Source organism: Lytechinus pictus, chromosome 1 (assembly GCF_037042905.1).
Source record: "Lytechinus pictus isolate F3 Inbred chromosome 1, Lp3.0, whole genome shotgun sequence".
Classification (NCBI taxonomy): Eukaryota; Metazoa; Echinodermata; class Echinoidea; order Temnopleuroida; family Toxopneustidae; genus Lytechinus; species Lytechinus pictus.
The window spans coordinates 25,248,273-25,274,273 of NC_087245.1; the positions used below are offsets into that span (position 1 = coordinate 25,248,273).

Here is a 26,001-nt window from a genome sequence, read left to right on the forward strand (position 1 = left end):
CAGCGACCCCGTAATCATAATAACAGGTTAATTGCACTTTGATTGGGGGTTTATTGATGGGTAGAACAGCAGTGGACAATCAGGTATCTGTTGTAGAGGTGTAAGTTTGTATTAGGTTATTAGAATTTTGATGGGTGTATTGTTTTGGTTGAGGTCACTGAGATGGGGTGGGGTGGTAGGGAGGGGGGGGGGGGGGGAGACGGACAAGGTATCCCTCCCCTATTGGCTCACGAGGTAATAGTATTGTTGCTTTATAAGAAATGATATGACTTGTGTAGGGATTGATTTTCCACTCTTCTTCAGGAATCACCCCTTGTTGTGATAGAACATCCCTCATTTATATTCACCCTTTTCATACTTACTTCCAATCCTTCATGTACAGCTCTCTCTTACACATTAACTGCTGTGCACTCCTCACACAAGGTTCTTTTGTATTAAATCACTCCGCCATCCATCAATCATACAGCTTTCTTCATTCATCTTTCTCTCTTTCCACCTCTCCCTTTCTGATTGGTTATAATGTTTAGTAGATGCAGTCAAGCTTAGATCATAATTTGCATATAGTTTGAATATCTTTTGTTTGTATATTTGAATATTCAGTTATACTTTGTAATATTAATTTGCATTTATATGAATATGGATGTGCCTTAACTAATTTGCATGGAATGTTGCCTAGAATGCAACAAGGCTTTGAGTGATTTAAAAAATCTGGGAGTTGGCCAGTAAGTTCTCAACATGATAACCTGTCTACTGGGCTGTCTCTGTGTTAAGAGTACCAGGATTGTGAAATTGTCAGAACCCCGATACTACACTGGTGGCAGTGATGTGAGGGATAGTCTAGTTTGTAGGGATTGATTTTGTAATTATACAAATTATACAATTCCACTCTTATTCAGGAATCACCTGAACTTGGTGTGCTTTTAATGAATTATGTGTAAGATAAGGAAACATAAGGTTAGAAGATATCAATATGAAGAAGGGCCTATAATTTTATAAAACTTCGAAATTTATTTGAACTTATATAATTCTGATCTATTTCATAGCTGTATAGCTGACTATACTGCTTCTAATGTTTCCAAATGGTAATGTTTGTCCCAATGAGTGTCTTTAAAGGGCTGTAGGAATTGAACACATCTTTATTCATGTTAGTGGACTTACAATTCCTTGGATGGGAATATAAACTAAAAATGTTTGATTTTCAGCTTAAGCCTTTCTTATGTTTACCAGACAATCCTACTGCCCATTGAATGACAGTCCTGAAAGAGGTTAACAATTGAATGGTAAATTTACAGTTGGGAGTACCATCAGAACAAGTGATACATTCTCTTATCCTTTGCTTTTTAAAAAGTTACTTTCTATGTTCTGTTGCAGAGTTTATTGTATTGAGGTTATTGGGGACTGAAAAAAGGCACTGTTTCTAATCAGCTTTGGATGAAGAAGGGTATATACATGATCATTTTTGGGAGAGTAAATACGAGAGAGAGAAGGGGAGGGGGAGAGAGAGTGGAAGAAAGAAAGAGAAGAGGGGGGATGCAGAGATATATTGGAACAAAATTTGTCAGAAATTGTATTTACATTTATCAAAATCGTGTAGAAATTCAGATTCTACGTATAACAAATTTCCCACAAGATATGTTCTACCTTGTGAGATTCCTGTTTTAATCTTAAAGAACATATGTCTTCTGACATCGTACCTTAAAGTGTCCTCTAACATTCGGAGCTACAATAACTTGAGCGATTGGTTTGCATCAGAAGTTGATGTGACATGTCTTTCTCCGATTCCTTGATACAAACACCCTTAGCCCATAACCTAAATGTCAGAAATAACCAGGGCCTATCAGATACCCCCTTGCGAGATCAGGGAAATGGTAAACTGCTCTATTAAATGGGCCATCGTGAATAACCCCTATCCTGCACACGTGCATCAACCGAGAAATCTGAATGCATCTTATTGTATTAGCCAGTGTTATAAATTTCATAAAACATCATGCATGCTTTGTATTGCAGTGTAGCTTTGTGTGAAGTACCATCAAGTTGATCATTCAAGAGGAATTCAAAATATTTTCCGTTAATCATTTAGTTCTTTTTGTGTGGATTATAGTAGTATGTGCTGTCAGCTTGCAAGTGTTTTTTTTTTACTGATTTTGTTTTAAAAAGAAGACATTTTGCTCATTGTTGTGCTATATATGCCTCTGGCCTTTTAATGGAGATGCTGATGATGTCAAAGGTCATCATGTAATAAACTGACAAACCAGCTTCATTGGATCAGCATCAGGTGCTAAAATTTGAATTGGAGAGATGTTAACCCTATTTGATTATTCTTCTTGATAAAAAATTGTAATAATATTCTTTCAATTCATCACATTGTTGACTCGGATGATGCCTTTTCCTCTTGCCATGGAAACTTGCAGGCCTACCTGTATGATTATGTTTCATTCATGCTGTGATCAAAACAAGAATGAGGTTGCAACAGCAGGATTTATAGTAATCCACTTTGTGGAACCTATTTTTTTTTCCTTTGGTATACTTGTGCTCTGCAGGAGTGTCCATCTTATATGTTTGAAAGAAATCCATGCTCATCTCTCCCAGTTTTATTTAAAAAAAACATTTTTATAAAAATTGAATTCTTCCCTTCCAAGATCAAGTCTTCCTGACTTATTTAACAGTATAAATTTACACAGAGATCAGGAACTGCCACCTACCTCCAGAGATGAACTGACTCCAAGGTAGCCATCCCTTGTCTTAGCCCCAGGAAGAGGATTCTTTCCTCCTCCCTGAAGACTGCCCATCGGATCAACTTCTGGAAATACACTATCAAAATAATACTCTATTTAGAGATTAATAAGGCTTTGTCGGGGTATACTTGGTATTTTGAGAGAAGACAGTCATGCTCTCAAGCTATTGATGAAACGGTGACCATGACAGAAGGGAAGTTGGTGATTTTCTGGTAATTTTCTGGATCGGTATGGCAGCAGACCCCGGTGGTCAAGGGTTATTTCCATAATAGTTCCAATGGATGCCTGGTCACGCAGGATTACAGCTTTAACCTGAACTCTGGGAGTGGGTGATTTTTGTGAAGTGTTGCGTTGCATTTGTGAGGGATGAAGCGTGTCGCTACTTAAAGTTGAGATGATGGATGTAATCCAGTTGTCATGGTTACTGGTCATGTGTACACATATATGCTTCTTTGGATGTCTGTGAATTTGTCATTTGAGGCTGGAGAAATATAATTCAGGAAAACAAACATCTGTTCAATGAATAGGAATTTATTATTATGAACATTTTCCACTTGAGGGAACATAGGAGATGTTAAGATGAACCAGAGACTCAAGATTTGTTTTAAATATTTCCCGAAAAAGTTCTTCTAGTAAAGTTGTATGCAAAATAATTGCAAAAGGAATATCTTTAATTATGACCTTCAGTAGTGGAGAAAATATTTTCAAGCAGGAGATAATCAGTATTATTACAAACACTAAAATCTACGTAATAGATTGTGACCAAAGCTTGATGATTGCCAAATGAATGTACTTAAAAAAATAAGTGAACTTTGCAGAGTGAAATCTAATATTCTGGTTAGAATTTCATCATCAGATTCTTTGGCTTGTCAATGAATAAATAGACACGGACTGTATGATCTGACTTTGTCAAAGATTTATCTGTTTTTCGGACATCATCAGTGGTTGAAATTTAATCTGAAGTCCCAAAACAAGCTCTGAATGTCAAGTAGTTTTGAGTGGAGACAGCTAGTCATTTTATTTGCATAATTGTCTGGAGGATAGTAGAGCCATCATCCATCATCCTCATGGCTCGGTTTCACTTTATATTGAAGATTGGTGATATTAATCATCCAAAGCAATCAAGCTTGCTGGAGGAATACTGACCATGGTCCCATATATCGCTAATCATGCTGGAGCTTTCCAAATCACTATTTAGGTGCAGAGGTGAAATGATGTAGAGTAGTGCGGTTCTTGACTCATGCTATCTATGAATTGAATGACACAATATCTTTTATGATTGTGTTTGATATTAATAATGAGAGAAAAGTACCCAGAGAATGAGTGACTAATATGAAACTTTTTTTGTAGACTTGCAGCCCATCTCTCTTTTCATACTCTGTCCACTTCGATGTAAAGCATGGTGAAGAAGATGCCTGTTGGTGATTCATGTTGCATGCGATCATGAAGCCTTTCTAAACATTATCAGGATTTACTTTTAAACCGCAAAACATTGGTGCGATGACAAGTGCAAAACTGAGAGGCGTAAGATACATTCAGCCAAAACCACATTGTTAAGGAATAAAAAAAAAGACATTCAGAGATATTCATGTTCAGTATGAAGGAGGAAGTCCCACGATTGACGTCTTGACGACACAGAAGTGGTGACAAAAGTTTGGAGGTGATATTGTGCAAATGATCCAAGTCCCAAGGGTCCCGTGGATGACGTTCACACCTATATGTTAAGTACAGCAGCGGAACAAGATGTGATCAAAATTCTAAACTTAGTTCCAGGGGAAAATTCTAAAGGAACACGTTTCTGAGCATTTATTTAGTATGGGAAATGCTGAATATACAGTGTAGAAAGAGGGCTGTAGAAAAGATACGTATGTGATATAAACAAAACATTTGGTGATTCTTAAATATTTGCAAGAAATGCCTGCAATACCGTATATGCCAAATGAATGACTCACAGCAATTGCTATTCATGGATCTATCATTAAGTAATCCAATTAAAGGATTTATTAATGAAGTTTATTAATAGTCTGTGTCATTCTCAAAACACATGAATGTTGTCATTGTACAACATGTTTTGAATTAGAAGGGAAAAAAGGTGTCTATTTTAAAGCAGCTTTTCAATCTTGAGACGTCAGCTCGATTATGAAGAGAAAACCATAAAAAGCTTATTTTTTTTTCAAATTACAAAGTAACCCCCCCCTAAAGGTGGATAATACCTTTGCAAGGGGTTACATTTTTTGTCAGCATTGTCATCGGACCCTTGTCCTTGCGTTGATCTGTTAATCATGCAGATTCTGACTGCTATGTCCTGCAATGAGCATTAGAATCCTTGTGGATTCCTTGGACAATCACACAAAGACAGGATATTACTTAAACCTCTATGAGTTTTTCAAGAGGGTCTAATATACTATTAATCCTTGCTTTCTGACTAACGGCGATGATTGTTCTTTGTGAATACTTGTAGAAAAGTGTTTGTAGGTATCGTTTTCCTGAAGATCATTGTGATTGCTGGATTAAATTTCTCAGTTTATGAAGATCTCTCTCGTTGACTTTGGCAACATATTAGATTTTTTCACCTGAAAGAATAGATTTGAATGTTTGAGTGCTCACCTATCTTCACTTATGCAGTTTCCTATAAAATGAGACTCTTTCTCATTCAAAATGGAACGAATGTTATTTATTCCATTATGAGAGATATGTGTTGGAGGTTGGATTTGACACTGAAAATATTACTGGACATTACTTTATTATTTTACTGGAGGTTATTTTATAAACATTAGTCTGCAATGGCTTGAATAGTAGGATCATCACCATCAATCATGGAGGAATTTTCTCACTTGTGGTCAAATCCGTGATATTTTACTCAATCATGGTTGTTTGATAACACTCACTGTGTCTTATTGTCAAATGTGGACAAACTGACATTAAAAAAATGGCTGGAACATCAGGAACAACATCATCTTGGAACCATTTTATCCAACTTTTTGTCAAAAGAAGTTGATTGCATTTTTTCTCGTAACCATGGTTCCTTTTGTAACTGCTAGTGTCTGCATGGCGTATGCCATTTTTCTTGGCATATGGCTGTGGCTCTGTTTACTCATGCGACAGTTGTGGGGCACTAACTCTGGTAGGTATATGTTCAGGGTTTTATGAACAATAAATAAATCTTATAGTTTTCAATTGTTATCAGTATTATTTTTTTTTTTTGGGGGGGTTGGGGAAAGAGGGGGGGGGGGCTTGAGGGAGAAGGGGGTTGGGGAGGAAAATTGCTAGAGAGCTGGAGGATAAAAGGGGAGGGCTAAGGGGAAGATATTTGTTACATGTTTTTATGTGGATGCTTCCATTTTATGCTATAAATGTAGAGTATATATATTTTTTAATACTAATGTACATGTAGTAGCACAGACATGGATTAGTTGCACGTTTTATCAAAGATCTTAATGTTACATTTATGATTTATATATAAATGAATTATTCTATAATGAAGCCATACATTTACTTGAAACTCAGTAAAAAAAAAAAACACAATTCGATGAACCTGATTCACCTTCATGATTAAGAGAAAAAAAGGAATGACTTAGCGTTTAGACTCAAGTCTCTGAAATTTTTAATATACATGTACAGTGTATGGATCTGTTTGAAAATGCAATAAACATATTTTATTATGTTTAATGTATCTTTATTATCAGATCGCATATTGTGTGCCTAAAGTACTTTAGAATATGATAATATTGTATTCTGATGTACTGCAATGCACATAAATCTTGTATAATTCTTTTCATGTCAAATTTCCAAATGTTATTAGCATTGTGCGGTACATGTGCCCGAAGGGGTTAGCTTATTGAATTATTATAAATATAAGGGGACAAAAACCATTTTGAATAATTGGTGCATGATTGCAATTGTTGAAAAGAGCTATTACCTGATGATCTTCATGTTAATACCCTGAATTGCTTTGCATCATACTGTATTACTTCCCAACCAAAATAAAGTTGCCTATTGGCAATGTCGCTGCTGAAGTCCCTACTCGGAGTAGAGGGGAACGTCCGCTACTTGATACTATTTATCACGAGATGGTTCCCCCCTCTCTGTTGACATGGCGCCTTCCGGCTCCCAGGGTTACATTTGTATAGGCTAATGTTTCTTGGTGTTAACATGGAGCTGAATGTTCTAGTTTATCGCAAAGCAGTTGGAAAGTGTTCCAGAGATTGAGGAGCCCTTAACATACTTTTTTATTGATTTGTTTGTAATGTAATTCAAATTAAATGAAACCTGATTTTTTTTTTACATTTGATATTTAAATGAAATTTGTTACATGGGTGCTAAATCCAACTAAGAACTGAGTGAGAATGTTTACATTCCTAGATACTAAATCCACTCAAAAATGAGTGAAATTTACCATCAAGTTCATTGAGATGAAATTTACTGAGAGATTTTTTTTCTATTTGGAAATATGATTCCCCCTCATAGAAGGACCTGTACGTTTTGAGTAACTATTGATGTTGCATCAAAGGAGTGATAATTTTTAACTCAAATTTCATTCAAAATTTATTCTTAATTTATCCATAATTCCAAATCAATTTCTTGAAGAATGCTCATTTTTTCTATTCTCTCTCTTATGTGTTTGGTCATATAATTTGAAACGGATATTTCACCACCCATTGAGGCAATGACCAAGCAATATGAAAACCTTTCTTTTTGATTTATGACGCCTGATGGTGTAACGATAACTAATAATTTTAGGCAAATTTCCTTTTTTGTGGTCTTATAGAGAAGCTATATTTTTCTGATCTTTTCCTGTTTGTTGGCTCCAAGGCGGAAATATTAATTTTGAAAGTTTTGTCAAATTATTCTGCATCACCACATACATATATTGCAGTTGCTTCATTTTGGGTCTCAAATGTTTATATAAGTTAGTTCTTTATATTAATTTATGTGAAATGATCTATTGATTTACTATCCTTATGATATTAGTCATTATTGCCTAAGACAGTTGATCGTTCCATGGACACAGACCATTGCCCTACATGACATGCTGGACTGTTTTGTGATTGATTTAGCCCCTTTCCTATCAATTTTTTCTTCTCTTTGTTTATTTTGTCTATTTAGATCTTGAGGTTCCAGACCCCTCTGAACTGAAGTGGCAAACCACGCCTCTGTCTCATGGTACTCTGCCAGGAGAGGGCGTCCTATATTCTGACAATTCTCAGGGGAGCAGACCCATAAGGTATGTATGCCAGATGCTGAGAGCCAGAAGGTTGTTAGCATTTCGTAGTCCATCCTTTATCCCCCAGTAAACTTTTTATTCCCCAGTATACTTTGTATTCCTGCTTCAGGTTTCCCCAAATCAAATTGTAAATTGGATGGAAATATGAAAATAATTATTTTCAAAGAAATCTTACAATATCCTGAGTTCATTAACCGCCGTTAGAAAAATTAAATAGGTTTCGCACTGGCCCCTTCACTATATCTAGAGTTCTCTTGGTAGTGCCTTTCAACTAATGATCTTCAAAATGAATTGTAAAGTGTATGTTGTACTTAAAATATGTATACAAAGTCAAAGATATTGAACATCTCTAAGTTAATGAAAAAATTATGGCAATTAAAACTTGGGATTGGGCCTGCACCACTGCAAAAATTGATCAGGCAGCTTCCAGGGTTGTACCTTTGTGGCCCCATAGAGAAATTTGATAGTATCAATACTTTTGCGTGACACGATTTGCGTAGAATTCCACCCTGGTGGAACCCCTAAGCTCCTTTTGCTTTGGGTATCAGGTGGGGCTAACCCTGGTTTAACACATTAACATTGATCATTTTCACGCCCTTTGCTGTGTATAATGTCAGCTCATGATCTCCTTGGCTTTGAGTTGGTAAATATGTGGAGGACGGTGGCAATTGCAATTTTGACCTTTGAGTGATTTCATTTCATATATATTCATTGGTCTGTAGGAAATGACTTGCATCTCAGGATCAATGTTCTATTCGGGTATTAACTTGGTGTACAGTGTAATATAAACAGATATTGTACATTACAAATGTGATTAAAACAAATAATGCACTTGTCATGTTGGCCCTGTTATTATTCATCTGACATTTATGTTCCATACTTTATTCTTAACTATCATTTCTGAATTTGAATTGTATTGCAATGTTTAATTACAATATTTAATTGGTTGATTGGACTGCCTTGTTTACATTAGTCATCTTGATGAGGTAGAAAAATGAAAATCTTTGTCAGATTTTCACTATATAAGGCTTGTAAACCATGGATAGTATCCCTAAATTAGACCCCAAAATGGCCAATCTGGAATAAAATTATTGGAAATGGTTTTTTAACTGATTTGAGTAGGTATGGGTGTCAACATTTACAAAAAAAAAGTAAGGAGGAATACGGGTTGGGGAAAGTGGTTTTTTTCAAGGTCAAAGGTCAATGACCTTTTCATATATACTGTATAATGGTATCTCTGAGATGGAAAGGCGCAGGTTGGTGATAATGGTGTCAAAATGCACAAATTCTTACCAGAATATAAAATAAAATAGAATTAATTACCTAGAATGCACATTCACCGATAAAATTCAAGGTCAAAGCCTTTCAAAGGTCAATGACCTTTTTTTAACATTATATACCATACCGTATAATGGTATCTCTGAGATTATAAGGTACAGGGTGGTGATCATGGTGTCAAAATGTACAGATTCTTACCAGAAGATCAAATAAAATAAAATTAAGTACCTAGGAGGAGGTTTAAATATCCCCATCTATGTTTTTCATCTTGAGAATTTGATTTTATTTGATTTTATTTATTCTCATATTTCACAAACAAAATAAAATATCAACACAAATACAAGAAAATACATTTTATTATAATAACACAGAATACTGTGTGGCAAAGTAATTCAGTATAGCCAAGAATGACTGTAGATTATAACAATGAAAACAAAGAGTGTGAAATAGACAGGAACCTGCATAGAAAGAATTAGCATATAATACCCCTTTCATATTGAGCTTTTCACCGGCGAACTTCACCGGCGAAGTTCGCCAGCGAAGGGGAAAGTGTCCAGTATGAAAGGTACACAGGAGAACTTCACCGGTGAACTTCTCCACCTCTAGAGGTGGAGAACTTCGCCGGCGAAACTGTTTCACCGGTGAAGTTCGCCGGTGAAAAGGCCAGTATGAAAGCAAACCGGAGAACTTCTCCTCTTTAATGACGTCAGAGTTCAATTTTTTCTCTCCCGAAGTCCCCTGTACCGAGATTCCGCGCGCGATAGTTGCAAGCTCAGCTGAATGCTATGGCCAAGTAGATACCCTCGAACATAATTTTTTTTTTTACTAACAATATTTATTAAAAAGCAATTTTTACATGTATAAAATGCGCTAAAATATAAAAACAAGGTGATAAATGTTTATTTTTCTCGTAATACTTCCAAAATATGTTGTAATTATTTTTATACCTTTTGTAATAGGTAAGAAGTAATGTTTACAATTTTCTTTCGTTTGTTCTGCAATCGCCCGTTGACTTTCGCCGGGGAAGAAATTTCAGTGCGAAAGGGTACATTTTTTTCTTCGCCGGGGAAGTGAGGAATGCGAGGCGGAGAAGTTCGCCGGTGAAGTTCGCCGGTGAAAAATGAAGAGGGCAGTTTGAAAGGGGTATTAGCACACATTATCCATGTTTAAAGTACCCCCCCCAAAAAAAAATATATATATCCTGTGTAGTTGGATCAGATTCAGTTTGCACACATGCTTTAAAAAAACATAGGAGCGGGTTTAAACTTCCATTGTTTTGTCCGAAGGCTTTGGAACTGCATTGAATGTAACTATCAAACACAAAGAGTCAAAGCAAGGCAATGTCCCATTTTTTGTAGGTGATTTTTTTCATTTTTCTTGAATCATCACTCGCTCTTTCCAGGACACAATTTATAATGAATTCATGGAACTGATTAACTCGTGAGTAGAAAGCTCATGCATTTTATATTTTGATGTATTAAACATGTCAATTCCACACATGAACTATGTTCATTATGTTAAAAAAAACACTATAGAATATACAACAGTACTGACCACACTTTTAATACGTGCAGTCAATCAAACTGTTATATTTTGCATCTATGTACACAGTCAATGCTGGCAAATAGTTTGCTGAACTTCTTTTTTTTGCATATTGAGATGTTAAGTTCTTTATGGAGTAGCTACAATACACATTTCCAGTTGGATAGGTGTATTCTATCAACATTTCAATATTGCGTCCACAGGACAGAAATATTATTTTCTTAGAAGAGGCTTCTTTTGTTACTTACCGGTATTCTGGACCTAGAAGCCACTTTCTTATGTTTATCTCATCCATACTGTCATTAATTAACTTGATTCTAATCCCTTTTTTTAAATTCCAGTTTTGCTGCTCCTGCAGTAAGCCCAGTGGACTGGTCTGGAGGGAACTCTTTTAATTCTGTCCACCCTCGGGATCAAACTCCAGATTCAGACATGTCCACTAGAGGTGATAGATCAGGTAAACCTTTAGCAACATGTCATATTATTCAGTGAGATTGGGATTTATTTTGTTATTATACTACATTTATGTTGTACTATGGAAACTGGGAAAGGCAAGAACCAAGGCAATTCTAGTCTTGCTTATCCTATGCTGGTCTTCAGTTGCCAGTGGTGTTTTTAATGATTTATTTGCAAAATGTTGCTCATGTTATGCTTTTGTCCATCTTGCATAGTCCTGCAATGTTAGAATTAGGATAATTAGTTGTAAAGATCATAATTATTGTTCAATGGTGTAATTTCTTAAATTGAAACTAATCAATAACATATGAATGCATAAAATAGATCGATCCTGCATCCCCATTTGTGCTCCTAATGTTTTGATACAAACTAAATAATGTCTTTTTGTAAACAGGGGTGTGAGAGTTCAGATTTTTATCTGATTTCAGATTTTGTTAGTTTTGATTTTCAGCTTATTTTTGGCTTTCCTCTGTACAAAAAGTATGGGAGCTCTTTCTATTTCAGACTTTTTCTACAAGTTTCAGCTTTTTTCAGATCTTTTTATTTGTGACCACTCATACCCTTGTCTAAAAGAGAATGTAAAATGTTAAACTTCAAATGACTGCACAGCTGAAGTCTAGTAGACACTGAGGGGCAAAGAAGTTTTGTTTAAACTTTATGGCTCCTTCCAAGTGGTGACTAGTCCAAGAGAGGATACTTAGTATAATTCTTTATTTCAAAGCCCCTTGATAATGTAGTATCTCTAATGTATACTGAACTCTTATAGAATTTTAATGCTTTAGTTTTGTTTTGTAGTACATGTAAAAAAATAATCTTGGAGGGAAGGTAATTGAAGGTAATTATTGATACCAAATTAGATTGATTTTGGTTTCATATCATATTGCCGTGGGAGAGATAAATGTATTTTATGTGATCTGAGCCATGTAACATGAATGATGCAATCAGTTGTTCAATTAACTATAACTGTATGTATATGGTTTACCATTTATATATAAAAACAGTTACAGTTAATTTTAGGACTTACAGATAAGTTTGTAAGAGTGTGAAAGCTGGAGTGAAAATGGTGAATTGTGAACTAAGAGGAGTGAGTGGAAAATATATAGAAAGTTAATCCATTGGAGATTGAGTCAGCATATTTGAGGGCCGGAGTCTATGGAGAATATGTTTTATAGTGAAATCTTTCAGTCTCAATTGGGTTAAATGGAGAGACTGGAGTTAAATTGAGGAATGAGAGGTAGGGAAGAGCAAAGGCAGGGAGATGGGATGAGGGAGAGAGTGGGGGGGGGGGGGAGGTTTTTGACAGTTGAAGGAATGAAAAAAATAGCAAGTAATATATCGAGTAAACATAAATGAATGAATGCTCATCAAACATTACTCCACATATTCTTATTCCATAAATTCTTTCAATTAGATTGCACCGATTTCTCTCGGTTAACGAGATTGATGACATGTGTGGATGTCTGTGGGTGGGTTTCTAAATGGAGAAACAAGCAGATGACAAATGATGACAATGATATAGATGCAGACAACCTTTCTGAGTACATCAATTCCTTCTTGAAATTGGGTTAGGATTATTAATAGATGAACAGAAACAGGTGCCACTAGAGAATATATTTATGATGCCTTTTTGTAACTTTGTCAAATTCTAGTCCAGAGGCTTCTCAAGGGGCCTCTTGGAAATATGATTATCAGTCATTTTCCTCTGCTTCTTTCAACAGTAAGTGTTTTTTTTATTTGAAATTTAGAGTTGAAATTTTCAACCATTTGCAAATGAATTCTTGCAGCATCCCCTAAGAACGTAGTGTATAGCGTGCATTATTTTGAGTTGGCACCTGTTTCTTGGACTGCTGAACCTATGTATAAAGCATACTTGTTCTGTGTTTTACAAAATCAAAGTGATGCTCCTTATGTCCTGCGGAAAGTCTTGGCACATATGTCATTTTTTTAAGGTGTCTTGCACAGCTATTTTTGAGATTTAAAATTTTCTTGTTATAATGGTTGAAGACACTCTCTTCATAATCCAAAGTTCACCCAAAAATGCTAACCTATCACATCAATACAATCCACCATGAATCTCCTTTCTGTCAGTCAATATCCCAGTTGTTTCTTTCTCCCTTCCTGATCATCTGTAATTATTCAGGTCATCGTCAACAGTGAGCACCTCGTTAACTTTCACCTCAATAAATTTGACAGACATTTGACCTACTTAAAACCCATATCTGACGTATTCTATTTATCCCAGTACATCCTGACTGTCATGATTGTCGAGCCTCTAGGCGGGGTTATTTTGCAGTGAGCATTGATTGTCATTATTTAACTCAAGTTCAACAAATTTCCATAGATTTTTGGTAAATCCTTAAATTCTTGTATGGATGAGATGGCTGTTGTAAATCAAGTGTTTGGTGGCTGGATGGGCAAACGTTTCATGCCACCAGTCATGATTTACACAACATTAAACCTTTGTCACAAATTTGGCAACTCACTATTAATTAGATAAATGAATTTCTCGAGTTAAATTTATGTTGTTGCTTTATGATCAAGAATTTTACAGTAATGCTGAAAAGGATATTCCTAATAATCATATTCTTATTAATTTTCAAAGAAAGTGTATTTACATGTACATTTGAAAATGGCAAGTCTTGGAATTATGCTCTCTCAGGCAGAAAATTACATGGGGCAATGCCAATCAGTCCCCAAATTTGATGTTTGTTTCTTCATTTCATTAATTAATTGATTAATGAATTGATTAATTATATGTTTATACATTTGTGTGTTCATTTATTTTTTAAATCTATTTCTTTATCCATTAATTAATCTTGTATCCAGGCTGGGCATATCTACTTATTTTCAGGCCATAAAAAACACACTTTTATGGGTACAAATTGGTGCGTTCTAGATATTTTCAGACATTGTAAAAAAACCAATGATGTTATTTTCAAGGAGTGACTGGTATGTATTTGTCATTGCACTTCATATTTGATTATTTTGACTTTAGTTGTTTTGCCATTTAGATAGGAGTGGCAATCCATGCCTTCCGGTGTTTATCTGTTAGTCCAGTCAATCTAAAGTCCAAATGGTGGGTCAGTGTCAAATCCAGCTTCCTATGGCCTTTACCCTTAACACAACGAAAAAAAAAATGTGCCGTTTAACCACAATCATATCTAGAGGGGTGATGATTCACAGGTAGGCCTATTGATCACTTTATGAAAAGCAGAATTGTGTTACCATTATTAAATTATTTAACATTATTGAATAATATTGCAAATCACATTTGTTCTATAAGCCATCTTATAGTCTTTACAAATGTTGGTAAAGTTCAGCAATTGCAACTGCTGTCACTCCACCTCTATAACTTGTTGGACAAGGTATCAAACCAAAAGTATGAAATGACAGTGACTTAGTATTTATCAAAAAAATCAAACTCTTTGCAAAAATGTGGATGCATCTGATTTCTTCTTTAATGTTCGTATAATGCATCTCTTGTGTAATGCCCGGCTAAAGCGTAAAAGGCAAACATTAATGGTATGAATTACATTAGCTGGAAGATTGAATGTTTCCAAATCAAGCAAATCTTACAATTTTATAACAGATGTCCCAACTGGATACAGGACGCTTATTTGGGTTGAACTGAACAATCATAAGACCTGCTCAAAATCCAGACTTAGATTTTTTGAGAACTTTGACAACCAAAATAGTTGTGAGAGTTTGGTCAAATTTAGTGTGCTGTCCAAATTTGTATTGCATTGATCCAATGGGCTCGCATGATGACAGAATGTGATGTACAAGTAAACAAGCCCTCTTTGAAATTCTGTACAATTCGATATCTCCATGGTGTGCAACTTTTTGGTCCCTTTAATATCTCCAGGCACTGCCTTGATTAATACAGTACAGCAGGAGACTATTAGGTACAGTGCTAAAAACCTTCACAGTGAGAACATGTGTATCCTTTGGTGTTGACGAATGCTGTATATCAATGACCTCGTTGAGAAGGGGTTCCACCCTTCCTGAGCCGTAGCAGCCATCTTTACCAAGACTTCAAGGAGGAAGTCCATCCTAATCTGAATTTAAATCACTAATCTCAAACACACTTTGACAAGTCAGTCGCATCTTTATCTAGGAAACTGTCGACCCCTTCGTTGCACACCATGCTAAAATTAGCTGTAAGACGAGCCTAGGAAGAGAAGGTGTCAGGATGTGTTTTGGTCAATTGGGGATGGGAAGTTTTTAATGTGTTGATTGCATGATATAAATTGCGAAGTAGAAGAAATTGTTGGTAAATTCTAGGGTGTATTAATGAGATAAACCAGTTTTATTAAAGGTCAAGTCCACCCCAGACAATTCTTGATTTGAATAAATAGAGAAAAATCAAATGAGCGTAATGCTGAAAATGTCATTGAAATTGGATGTAAAATAAGAAAGTTATGACATTTTAAAGTTTCGCTTACTTTTCACAAAAACAGTTTTATGCGCGACTCAGTGACATGCAAATGAGAGATTTAATGATGTCTTTCACTCACTAGTTCTTTTGTTTTTTTATTGTTTGAATTATCAAAAATTTCAATTTTTACAGATTTGACAATTTGACCAATATAATATGTTAAAAGAATGGTAATTCCACATGTTCAGGGAGGAATAAACTCTGTTTCACAGGACAATGAGGGGAAAATTAGAATATTTAATGTTTCTCACAATGAAATATGAAAGAAATAGTGAGTGACATCATCGTCCCCTCATTTGCATACTGACCAGTATGTGCATATAACTATTTTGTGAAATTAAGCGAAAATTAAGAATGTCATAATTTTCTTATACCCTTTTTACACAGGATTTTCTTAGCCCCGGACTATCGCTAACCCCGTACTATCCTTAACCCCGTACTATTTTTTTTCCTTTTCACACATGCCAAATTGTTATTGCTAACCCCGGATAAGGAATGCTTGCTTTTCACACACGAAACTCGCTAACCCCGGACTAGTGGTAGCTCATTCACTCGTACCCTTTTTACGCACGCTAAAATTTCCTTAACCCCGTACTATAGGTGGGGCTAAATAGGTGGGGCTAAATTGCCATTTAGCCCCACCTATAGTACGGGGTTAAGCTTAGCCCACTTTCGTTTTACACTAGCGATCTTAACCCCGTACTATCGCTCTTAGCACCGCAATTGCTGGGATAACCCTGCTTTTTTGCAGGGCCAAATAATCCCGTACTAAAGGTGGGGTTAGCCCACTTTGCAAAAATGCTGTGTAAAAAGAAAGTGGGCTAAGCTTAACCCCGTACTATAGGTGGGGCTAAATGGCAATTTAGCCCCACCTATAGTACGGGGTTAAGGAAATTTCAGCGTGTGTAAAAAGGGTATTATTTTAAATCCGATTTTGATGACATTTTCAGTGTTATGCTTGTTTTATTTTTATCTTTTTATTCAAACAAACTTGTTGTTGTGGAGGAATTGTCTTCAAAAATTAGATACTCAGATTTGTTGCTGTAATTGTTTTTCGTTGAGTGGAAAAAGGTGAAATATTCTTTATTTGATCGGGCATGCTATCAAAATAAATTTTCTTCAAAATCGTAAAAATTCATTTCATGAAACACATTTTTATTTCATATTCTTCATAATGTAACTGTTTTTTAGCATAAACATTGGTACAACCTTGTAATGAATCAGAAAAAAATAATATTTACTTTTGAAGGGATTGACCAAAATTAGAAAATAGACATATAGGCCTCTCAGTTTGACTGAATAATGTATTTCGTGTGATATAATTTCATGGTTGAATTTATTGGTAAAAATATTTCGGACACATTTTGAAAATCAAATGTTTGCTTTTTTAGTTACGTTTTTAGGAAATTGATAGAAGACATAAAAGTAAGATGGATTAAAGCGATGGGATATTGGAAGCTGTTGATTGAAGAGCATGGGGAAGATGACAGCCAAGTGGCTAAAGTAATGGGAGAAAGATGAGGTATATCAAGATGAGGGTAAATTTAGGCAAGATGTGTGTGTGTGTGTGGGGGGGAGGAATGAAGGGAGAAGAGGGAGAGGGAATAGATTGTTGAGATAACAGCCATTTGGAGAGAAGGGGAAGGAGGAGGAAAGTAGGGAGGAGGATGATGAATGGAAAAGAGGGATGGGTATTTTAGAGTAATTGAGAAAACAGCCAATGTGAGAGACGGGAAAGGAGGAGGAAGGGAGGAGGGCCAAAAAAATGGAGGGAGGGAGGGGGATAAGGGGGAGGGCTGGAGGGCCAGAAAAGGGGAAGAACAAGGCAGAAGGAGGGAAGAAGGATGGGGAGAAGAAAGCAAGGGAGTGAGGGATGAAGAAATGGGGAGACAGAGTGGGATAATGAGATTGATAGTTAAACGTTGAGAAGGAAGAGGTCAGAGGATGTAATGATAAAGATAATCACTAGAAGGAAAATATTAACTAAGGAAGAGAGAATGTAGGCCTACACTGTTATGGATAGACAGAAAGTAAGTGAGTGAAAGAGGGAGAAGAAAGAAGAGAGAAAAGGTAGAGAGAGAGAGAGAGAGTTAATAGGAAGAGGATGTGTGTGTGTGTCAGTGTGTGTATGTACAGACGGTGTAATGAAATAACCATGTGATGTGTCATAAACCTGATATGTGTCATTCATCTTCCCCACACAGTTACCAAGCTCCAAGAGAAGTACGGCAGTGAAAGACCTCTCTCGTTTGACTCATCTGTCGACCGCCGAGCAGCCTATGCAAACTCCCAGAGTCGCTCCCTTAAAAGTCTAGATTCCAATGCGAGCAACAGGCCGGGTAGGTACAGCCAGGATCGCTCGGCAAGCGGGTCACAGCATCCTCACAGGTCATCAGGTGACTTCACCTCAAGATCAGATAGCTTTGGTGGTTATCCATTGGGCAGCGGAACGCAAGATACCAAGCCGTCATCACATCATCACCCAGCAATGTCTCATTTACGCACTGGAGCTGCAACAGATGCTCAATCTCCGGGCAGGCATCGTGGTTTCCAAGACGATCGGGGTAAAATAACGGCCGATCTGAAGCGCGGGAGCTCCGAGAGCGGGTACGGGAGTTTAGACAAGGATAAGATCAAGCGAGGAAATTATATTGGATCTACTTCTGGAGACTCGAACCCAGTGAATGCTATACGGGATAAATATCTAGTCAATCGACCATTGTCAACAAGTAATGGGGATTCTTCTGCTTCTAGAACAGGCTCATATGGATCACGTGCCATAGCAACCCCTCCTACATCTGTAAGTGATAGCCTTGCTAGAGCTCTTCACAGCGGGTCTGAGTCGGAGGACTCCGAATCGAGGGCTGCTCGCATCGCGAGATACAAGGAGCAACGCAGGCGGGAATTAGCTGAAAAGTACGGTCTTGGTCCCTCATCCAGCGAAGGAGAATCGTCATCGAGGCGACGGTTCTCCAGCCAACAGGAAGAAGCCTCTCCAACTTCTGAAAGAGCAAGAAAACTGTCTAATGCCAGTGAAAGGAGTTCTAACTTGGATACTATCCCGTTGTCAAGGAGACACGCTAGCAGGGAATCTCTGTCCAGTATTACCGGTGAAGTGGAATCTATACATACTAATGGAAATACCTCACAGGATAATTCACCAGCAACTACCCCAAGATTAAGGTGAGTGGAATTGTAGGCATACATCTTCATTCTGAATTTATATTACCCCATACTTCTAAATTAATGTACCATTTTGTTCTGTAATATTATTATTCTTAGTTTAGATAGAGCTAAATATGACACTATAACCTGTCAGGTTCTTCCTGCTATGATTTCATAGTACAGTAGGGAAGAAGACTCTTATATGTTCAAATCTACAGTTGCATGACATTAAAGAAGTGTGAACTAAAAAGGTATATCATTGTTCTCTATATATACAGTATATCTTCTGGATTATAAAGTTATCAAAAGGTAATAAAGGAAAACATTTGTTTTAATCACTTGCTCTATCAGTTATGTTAGACCTTTTCTATACCTGTTTGCAAAACTGATACAACAATTGGTATCATACTTCAAAAGAACTTGAAAGTACACCAGTACATCACATGACAACCCTGTGGTGACCCCAGTGTATGTAAAGTCACATGACACCCTTATCAATCTTATGATAAATGTCAGTCAGGGCACTAATTAATCTAAGACAGATCAATGTTTATTTATGTAGGTGCCTATATATCAAGGTGATGCATACAGCCTGCAAAGTTTATCTTTCCTGTCTTGGTAGAGGACCATCGCCTTCTGATTCCCCACACTTTGCTTGGATTACATGAAGTTTTTATATTGAAATAATCATACATAATATTCATATCACTCAGAATACAAGTTGTTTTTTTTGTAAGCACTGAAATACATAAACAAGACAAGAGATTGTCTAACATTATAAAGATGGGATGACCATAGAAAGATAGTTATTAAAAATGAGTTCAATAATGTAATGAGACGGCTGCGAAGGGATTGGGGTTACAAAATACAAAATAACATAATAGTAAGTTTACACAAAGTAAATATACAGACATTATGATATAAAAGATGGAATACTATAAGAAAAAATTGAATGGAATTGGTGGTGGTGATGATATTAACAAATTACAGAAGGAATTATCCAACAATTACAACAATTATAGTATTTGTATTCTTGTTATAAATATACACTTTTGTTCCCTTTTTTTCTTTTATGGTATTTGGCAATTCAAAATTTCATTGCATATTCCACAAGGTATTAGTCTAGTACAAATTTATGAAAGCCTTTCACTTCCTATTGAATAATTATTGAAATTACCTTTTCCATTTAACATATATGTAATCAATTATCTCATATCTAAAAGTAAATGGATGTTTCGTTTACCTCTTATTTTATTTTATTTGTTTTGTTAGTTTTCTTCTGCATTTTATATTAACCCTAAGTACATAACTTTCATAAAAGTGTTTGAAAGAATAAATGTACATATATAGGAGTTAATGAATGGTACAGTTTAACAAGTATTATTAACATGATAAGACAAGAAAATGAATCGATTTTAAGAAGGTCTTATTCTTGAGCTTTCATTCATGATAAATTCTATTAAGTAAAAACCACCCTAAGCACAAACTCAGTATGATGTCTTCACAAACTCCATACTTCAACAAAATGATGTCAAATGTCTTCATTACTCAAATTATCAAATCGTGAATTCATCTATGACATTAGCTGCAATCCCCAGTGTCAGTTGCTTTTTCTTCAATAAAAGTGACATGATTGTGCATCCTGGGACAGTCAATACTACTAAAGCCCTTCATGTCCATTAATTTTACCATGCTTTCCAGAAAGGAAGTCCATTTAGAGCAGGAATACTCTAGGGAATTAAATGTACCCTCTTCATTTATTTTGAGGCAAAAGAATATTTGGAAAAGTCTCTGACGCATCGACAGGGAAAGGATGTCCTACGAGGTATTTTTAAACCTTCAGACTTATTAAGAATTTTTTGCTTACTGGATCAATACTGCTTCTTAGAGATTGACTTGTTATATTTCTCACGTTTCATGGATATGATAGCCTGCCTGTAAGGATCGGGATTGCACTGACCCGCCTTCCTACCTCTAAATCCTTGAAGTATGACAGATATAAAATCCTAACTGATTTGTACAGGTTTTACTGTAGGGGGTACATGTAGGTCCCAGGATTTACTCCCAAGACAAGTCATTTGCCAGAGGAAAATATATATTTTTGCCCCATTATAGATGATTAAAATAAATGTCTCAGTTTTTCATCATAGAAATTAATTTTCAAAGAATTGAATATGTTTGCATAATTATGCATGAATATTCATTGAATAAAAAAGGTTGCCTACAGCAGAGTGCTACATAAGCACTTGCCCGACTGCCTGGGGCAAGTATAAGTTACAGTTGGGCAAGTGTTTTGAAGTAAAGACCAAAACTACTTGCTCGAAGAGGGCAAGCAAAATTCTCACAGTTGAATGACCAAAATTAGGGTCGATATAAAATATTGACCTTAATTTTGGTCATGGCAGGCAAGATAAAATCACTTTAGAAAAAGAAATGCAATAACAAAGTAGATCAGTTCATGTCAAGAGATAGAAAAGGTCAATGGTTTATAAAACCGCAAAACTTTCTTCTTTCTTTTGAAGAGGTAACTTTTTTTTCAATGATTTTTTTCGGGCAAGTGAAATAGATTTTTGGGCAAGTATAATTCCAACTATCTAAAAATTTACTTGCCTGACTGGGCAAGTGCTTTTAAAAATTTAGAGAGAGGATGTTAAATTTAGAAAAAAAAGTCAATTTGTTAATCAATAATTCCCATTATTGTCCCTTTACCAATGCTACAGACAGTCTTACATTTTTTTTTCATTTTTCATGATTGTGATATTTATATTTATTATGTTGTGGGGCCTCTAAGGAGAACATTATACCAGTTTGCTATTGGAGCCAACCTCAGTAAAAAAAAAACATGAAAAAAATATGAATTAATGATTAAATAAATAAGTAAATAGAGAAATAAATAAGTTAAAGCAAACAAATAAGTTGAAAACTATGTATCATTTTAGCTGTAAATACACATTACACTCTGAATGTAAAGTTAACAGTACATTAATAGCAATACCTTAGGGTTAGAGATGGGGGTCGACTTTTTAGATATTTAGATGTTGATTATATACATCACTATACAGGTGCAATGTAGGTCATTGGTTCCCCTCTTTTACATTCTTCCTGTATTATACAAGAGGTAGATTACCCTTAACGATGAATACCAAATCCAAATGTCAAACTTAATACACATACATCTATCAGTGTTATTAATTACAGCTCATGAAGTCCAGGTGATATTGATCCAATTACACTTGGTATATAATCTAGACATGAAGCCAGTAGTAGTGGTATATATATGTTCACATATATACACACCCATCAGATATACCCATCTTGAATTCACATTCAACATACATGTGTATTATACATGTTTGTTTCTAATGTTGTAAGAACATCATTCAGCCATGTACCATGGACAATGATACTAAAAATCACATTAACTTTATTCATTAAGTTAAGATGAGGTGTTTGGTGGACATGCCCAGCATGGCAACATTGAGAAAAAGGCACTCACCAAGGCTACCACTAAGACATGATTATAAAAGGAAAGTGTTTTGGACAGGAGTGTTTCTTTGGTAAGAAGGTAGTTGACAATATGACTCCAGATTTGGTCATTCGAATGAATTTTGCTTCAAAGAAAAGTAAGATATTTTTATGCCTCAGGTTTGTTATTTTGAGTTGATCCCAATTTTTCCCATTTTTGTGTACTGCCCTCTCTAGCTTCAGTTTGACCAACTAAATCTGAACAAAATGTTCTGTTGAAAAGTAAATCAAGGCATGCACAAAATATGAAGAAAAAAATTGTTATATTTCATTGATTTTGTGCTTAGTGCACTTGTCAGTTTTCATATCAGTTAGATCTTTCATGTACCCTGATACATTTCATAGGTTTGGAATATAGCTAGTTTGGCTGTGTAGAGTGCCCCGTTAAAATCTAGATTTAGATATCTTTTAAGATTTTACATCTGGATGTTTAAAAAATATATGATGTGTGTAAACTATAATGTCTCTTTCTTCACTCATCAGTATTAGCAAATTGATTACATCGTATTAGTATTACAATAATGATAATATTTGTCATTTATAAAGCTCAGTATCTATGGCCCGTTGTATGCCTTATATATAATCACTGTTCTTTAAATGACAATGTATACATGATATAAACCTGACAATAGCTGAATGTAAAGAATTTGTATGCATATGTACATATGTATTGACTGTATATCTCATATCTAACATTGTGAATTTTGTGAATATGTGAAATGTATTGCATATGTTAAAAAGACTCTCTAAACCAGGATGAAATATATTCATAATATTTGTAAAGATACTTTGTAATAGCTCTCCTAGAGCATTCACATTTAGATGACTTTGTAGGTATACGAACTAACAAGCATGTTGTCAACCAGAGAAGTTTACAATGAAAATTGTTTTAAATATCATTCAGGACTTGAGAAATAATGAAAGAGCATTATAAGTTTTGATTTTCATTTGATATTCTTTGTTTGGCTTTATTCCTAATCCCACAACAAGAAATAACAATTTCAGATTCAAACAAAAACAAAAATTAGCTTTTAGCAAAAATATTTCTTTTTTCAATTCATAAGAGGAGATTAATGAACTTTTGACAATTCAAGAAGAAACATTTTGGCTTCCAAAAATAAAGAATTGTATCGAAGATTTAGATTGTAATGTGTTACGGACCTTAGATTTTACCTTCTCAATGAACATTTCATCAAGATAGTTCAGTCTTAGAATGTCTTTATCAAACCATTAAGTATGTCATGAGGAAGTCCTGATCAATTCCCTTGATGACCAATGGATTATCTTAACAAGGAGACAAGATCCTTAAAGGGGAAATCCATCCCTCCCAAATTATAAAATATGGATAAGAAGAGAAAAATCAATCAAGCTGAGAATTTCTTCACAATCAGATGTAAAATCATTTTCACGAAACAGGTACGCAAAACTGATTTATATGAAAATGAGCAAACAGATGGTGTAACATTTTCACTATTTCTTTTGCTAACAATAGAGACCCTCTTGACTGGATCTCAAACTTTGTTTCATATTATAATGAGGAAAAAATGAAATATTCCATAAACACAAAATATAAAAAGAAACTGAGATAGTGAGACTGGAACACCACTGGCTACCTCATTTGCATATCGTCTTGTTTTGCATATAACCTTTTGGTGGAGACAGGTGAAACTTTGAAATGTGGTAGCTTCCTGATTTCACACCTGAGTTTGATCAAATTTTCAGCATTGTGCTTGATTTTGATCCAAATCATCTTTTTCGGGATTCAGTCTTTCCCTGTATTGTTGTCTCCTTGGCATTCCTCATGACATCTACGCCCATATAGAAACATTAACTCTGTTATGCCTCCAACTTGTCTTGTTAGATGGTACTAATTAACACCCTGCATGTTTTCCTCTTCCCATAATTCCTTGCAACATCAACTGTCCTACGACTGCTTCCTCCTGGAAAACCACTCACCAGCCGGAAAGGCCGTAGGGATTCTAACATCTCCACGGAAACGCAGGATTTTATAGATGCCCTGGAGGCGTCCCGTGCAGCACGTAGAGAAAGGTAACAGATTGTAATCAACTAACATTCTCTATAGATCATATATTTATATACATATACATGTATGCATGAGAAAAGGAGGTCAAAACCCCCATCAAGGTTTTCAAGCACATCAAAAAAATTGTTGCGTTGCCCTCATCCGATTGACCTGAAAAATATGAAAAAAACAGGGGTTCTTTTTTTGCAGACCCGTAATATACAAATGCAATGTTTTAGTGAGAAAATGTCAGATTTGGGCAAAAAAAATTGCTCTAATTTGTATTCAATGGCTTTAAAAAGCACTAGAATATGTGTTTTGACTGCACATAAATGAATCATCCCACCCATGATTTTCTTTATGCAGTGCAGCAGTGACAATATAAAATAAAGAAAAGAAAATGAACTGACGGACCCAACTTTCTGATTTTGGCATATGAGGGCAACATAATGTTTGTAAAGGCCTAAAGATGAGTGAGTGCAAATCATACATATTCTGATTGGATCAGAGTATGTACACGCAAGATGCTTTCAAAAGCCTGGAAGGGGATGAAAGCTCCTTTGTGATGTTGAACCTAATATGTGTGTCTATTGGCTTTCCATGGGAACCTTTGTTTTGATTTGTTGCTGACCACTGTTTCCATGGTTACTGATGATATGAAGGTTTCTCTCAATTGTCTAATAATGTATTAGCATCCACATTGCTTGAAAAAAGAAAAATGTGTTTTCGTAATGTGTTTCACTGAACCTGAATGACTGTACTAGATAACATCATATTGCATGCTTCCTGTATTATGAGATTTTTTTTTCAATGTGGATGTACAGTATATCTAAGGGTATGTTGTATGAGAGTCTTTATTTCAACCGATTGTTTGGATTCAAGAAAATTGATTTGAATCAGTTGCAAACATCAAATACAAATCTGCAATAAAGAGATCAATTTTACCCAATTTAAATCAATTCATAATTCATAATGCAAGTATCCAACCTCCAATCAATTGCAATTTGCAATCAATTGAAATAATTATGATTATCATGATTTTAAATCAACATGCGAGTGATTATAAGTTTCATGCAGTGCCACCCAAGATGAATCGCTATCTACTGAAGATAACAAAATGTTTATCTTTAATGCAATGGGGGGAGGCACTTTTTTACAAAGCCATTCATAGAAATTTACAAACAACTATAATATGAAGTGCCAAAATGTGAGCCAAATAATTTGATTTACTTTAGGCCTAAAAATTATCAAATATACATCTAATATGCAATGGCTATGACTGAAGATAATTATCTTACAATTGAAATGTTTGAGTAATATATATGGCTTACCATATTCCAGTCATTTGTAAAATAATTATATACTTTATAAACAGTTATTATGAAACACTACCCAAGTGGCCAGTCGGATAGTTGTTATAAAAAGCTCATTAAACCTATGGCAACCTTGTCTCAACTTCCGCACTATTTTCTTTTTTTTTTCAAAGCATAACTATCAGCAATGCATTAAATCCCTATCTTCATCCTCTTTATCAATGGTTCAATCGTTTTTGTGCTGTCTTTTGAAGTGAAGGCCGGTTTGAGGTGTTGAGTAGATATGCCAGCTGTGGTTTGAT

At 35.4% G+C, this 26,001-nt stretch overlaps 1 protein-coding gene across 1 annotated transcript; it reads left to right on the top strand.

The window, feature by feature from the left end:
• Positions 1-1,188: 1,188 nt before the first annotated feature.
• Positions 1,189-24,768, top strand: LOC129259787 (uncharacterized). The gene is made up of 5 exons (XM_054898010.2): positions 1,189-5,859; positions 7,842-7,959; positions 11,121-11,236; positions 17,878-18,856; positions 24,323-24,768. The coding sequence occupies exons 1-5, from the start codon at positions 5,754-5,756 to the stop codon at positions 24,414-24,416; spliced, it is 1,413 nt and encodes a 470-aa protein (XP_054753985.2). The 5' UTR covers positions 1,189-5,753; the 3' UTR covers positions 24,417-24,768.
• The last annotated feature ends 1,233 nt before the right edge of the window (positions 24,769-26,001 follow it).

Bases quoted from the DNA above. Each gene is read 5' to 3' on its own strand.
- LOC129259787 (XM_054898010.2), top strand. From the start codon at position 5,754: ATGGTTCCTTTTGTAACTGCTAGTGTCTGCATGGCGTATGCCATTTTT. The intron at 7,960-11,120 runs GTATGTATGCCA...TTTAAATTCCAG, and splicing joins CAGGGGAGCAGACCCATAAG to TTTTGCTGCTCCTGCAGTAA. The intron at 11,237-17,877 runs GTAAACCTTTAG...TTCCCCACACAG, and splicing joins CACTAGAGGTGATAGATCAG to TTACCAAGCTCCAAGAGAAG.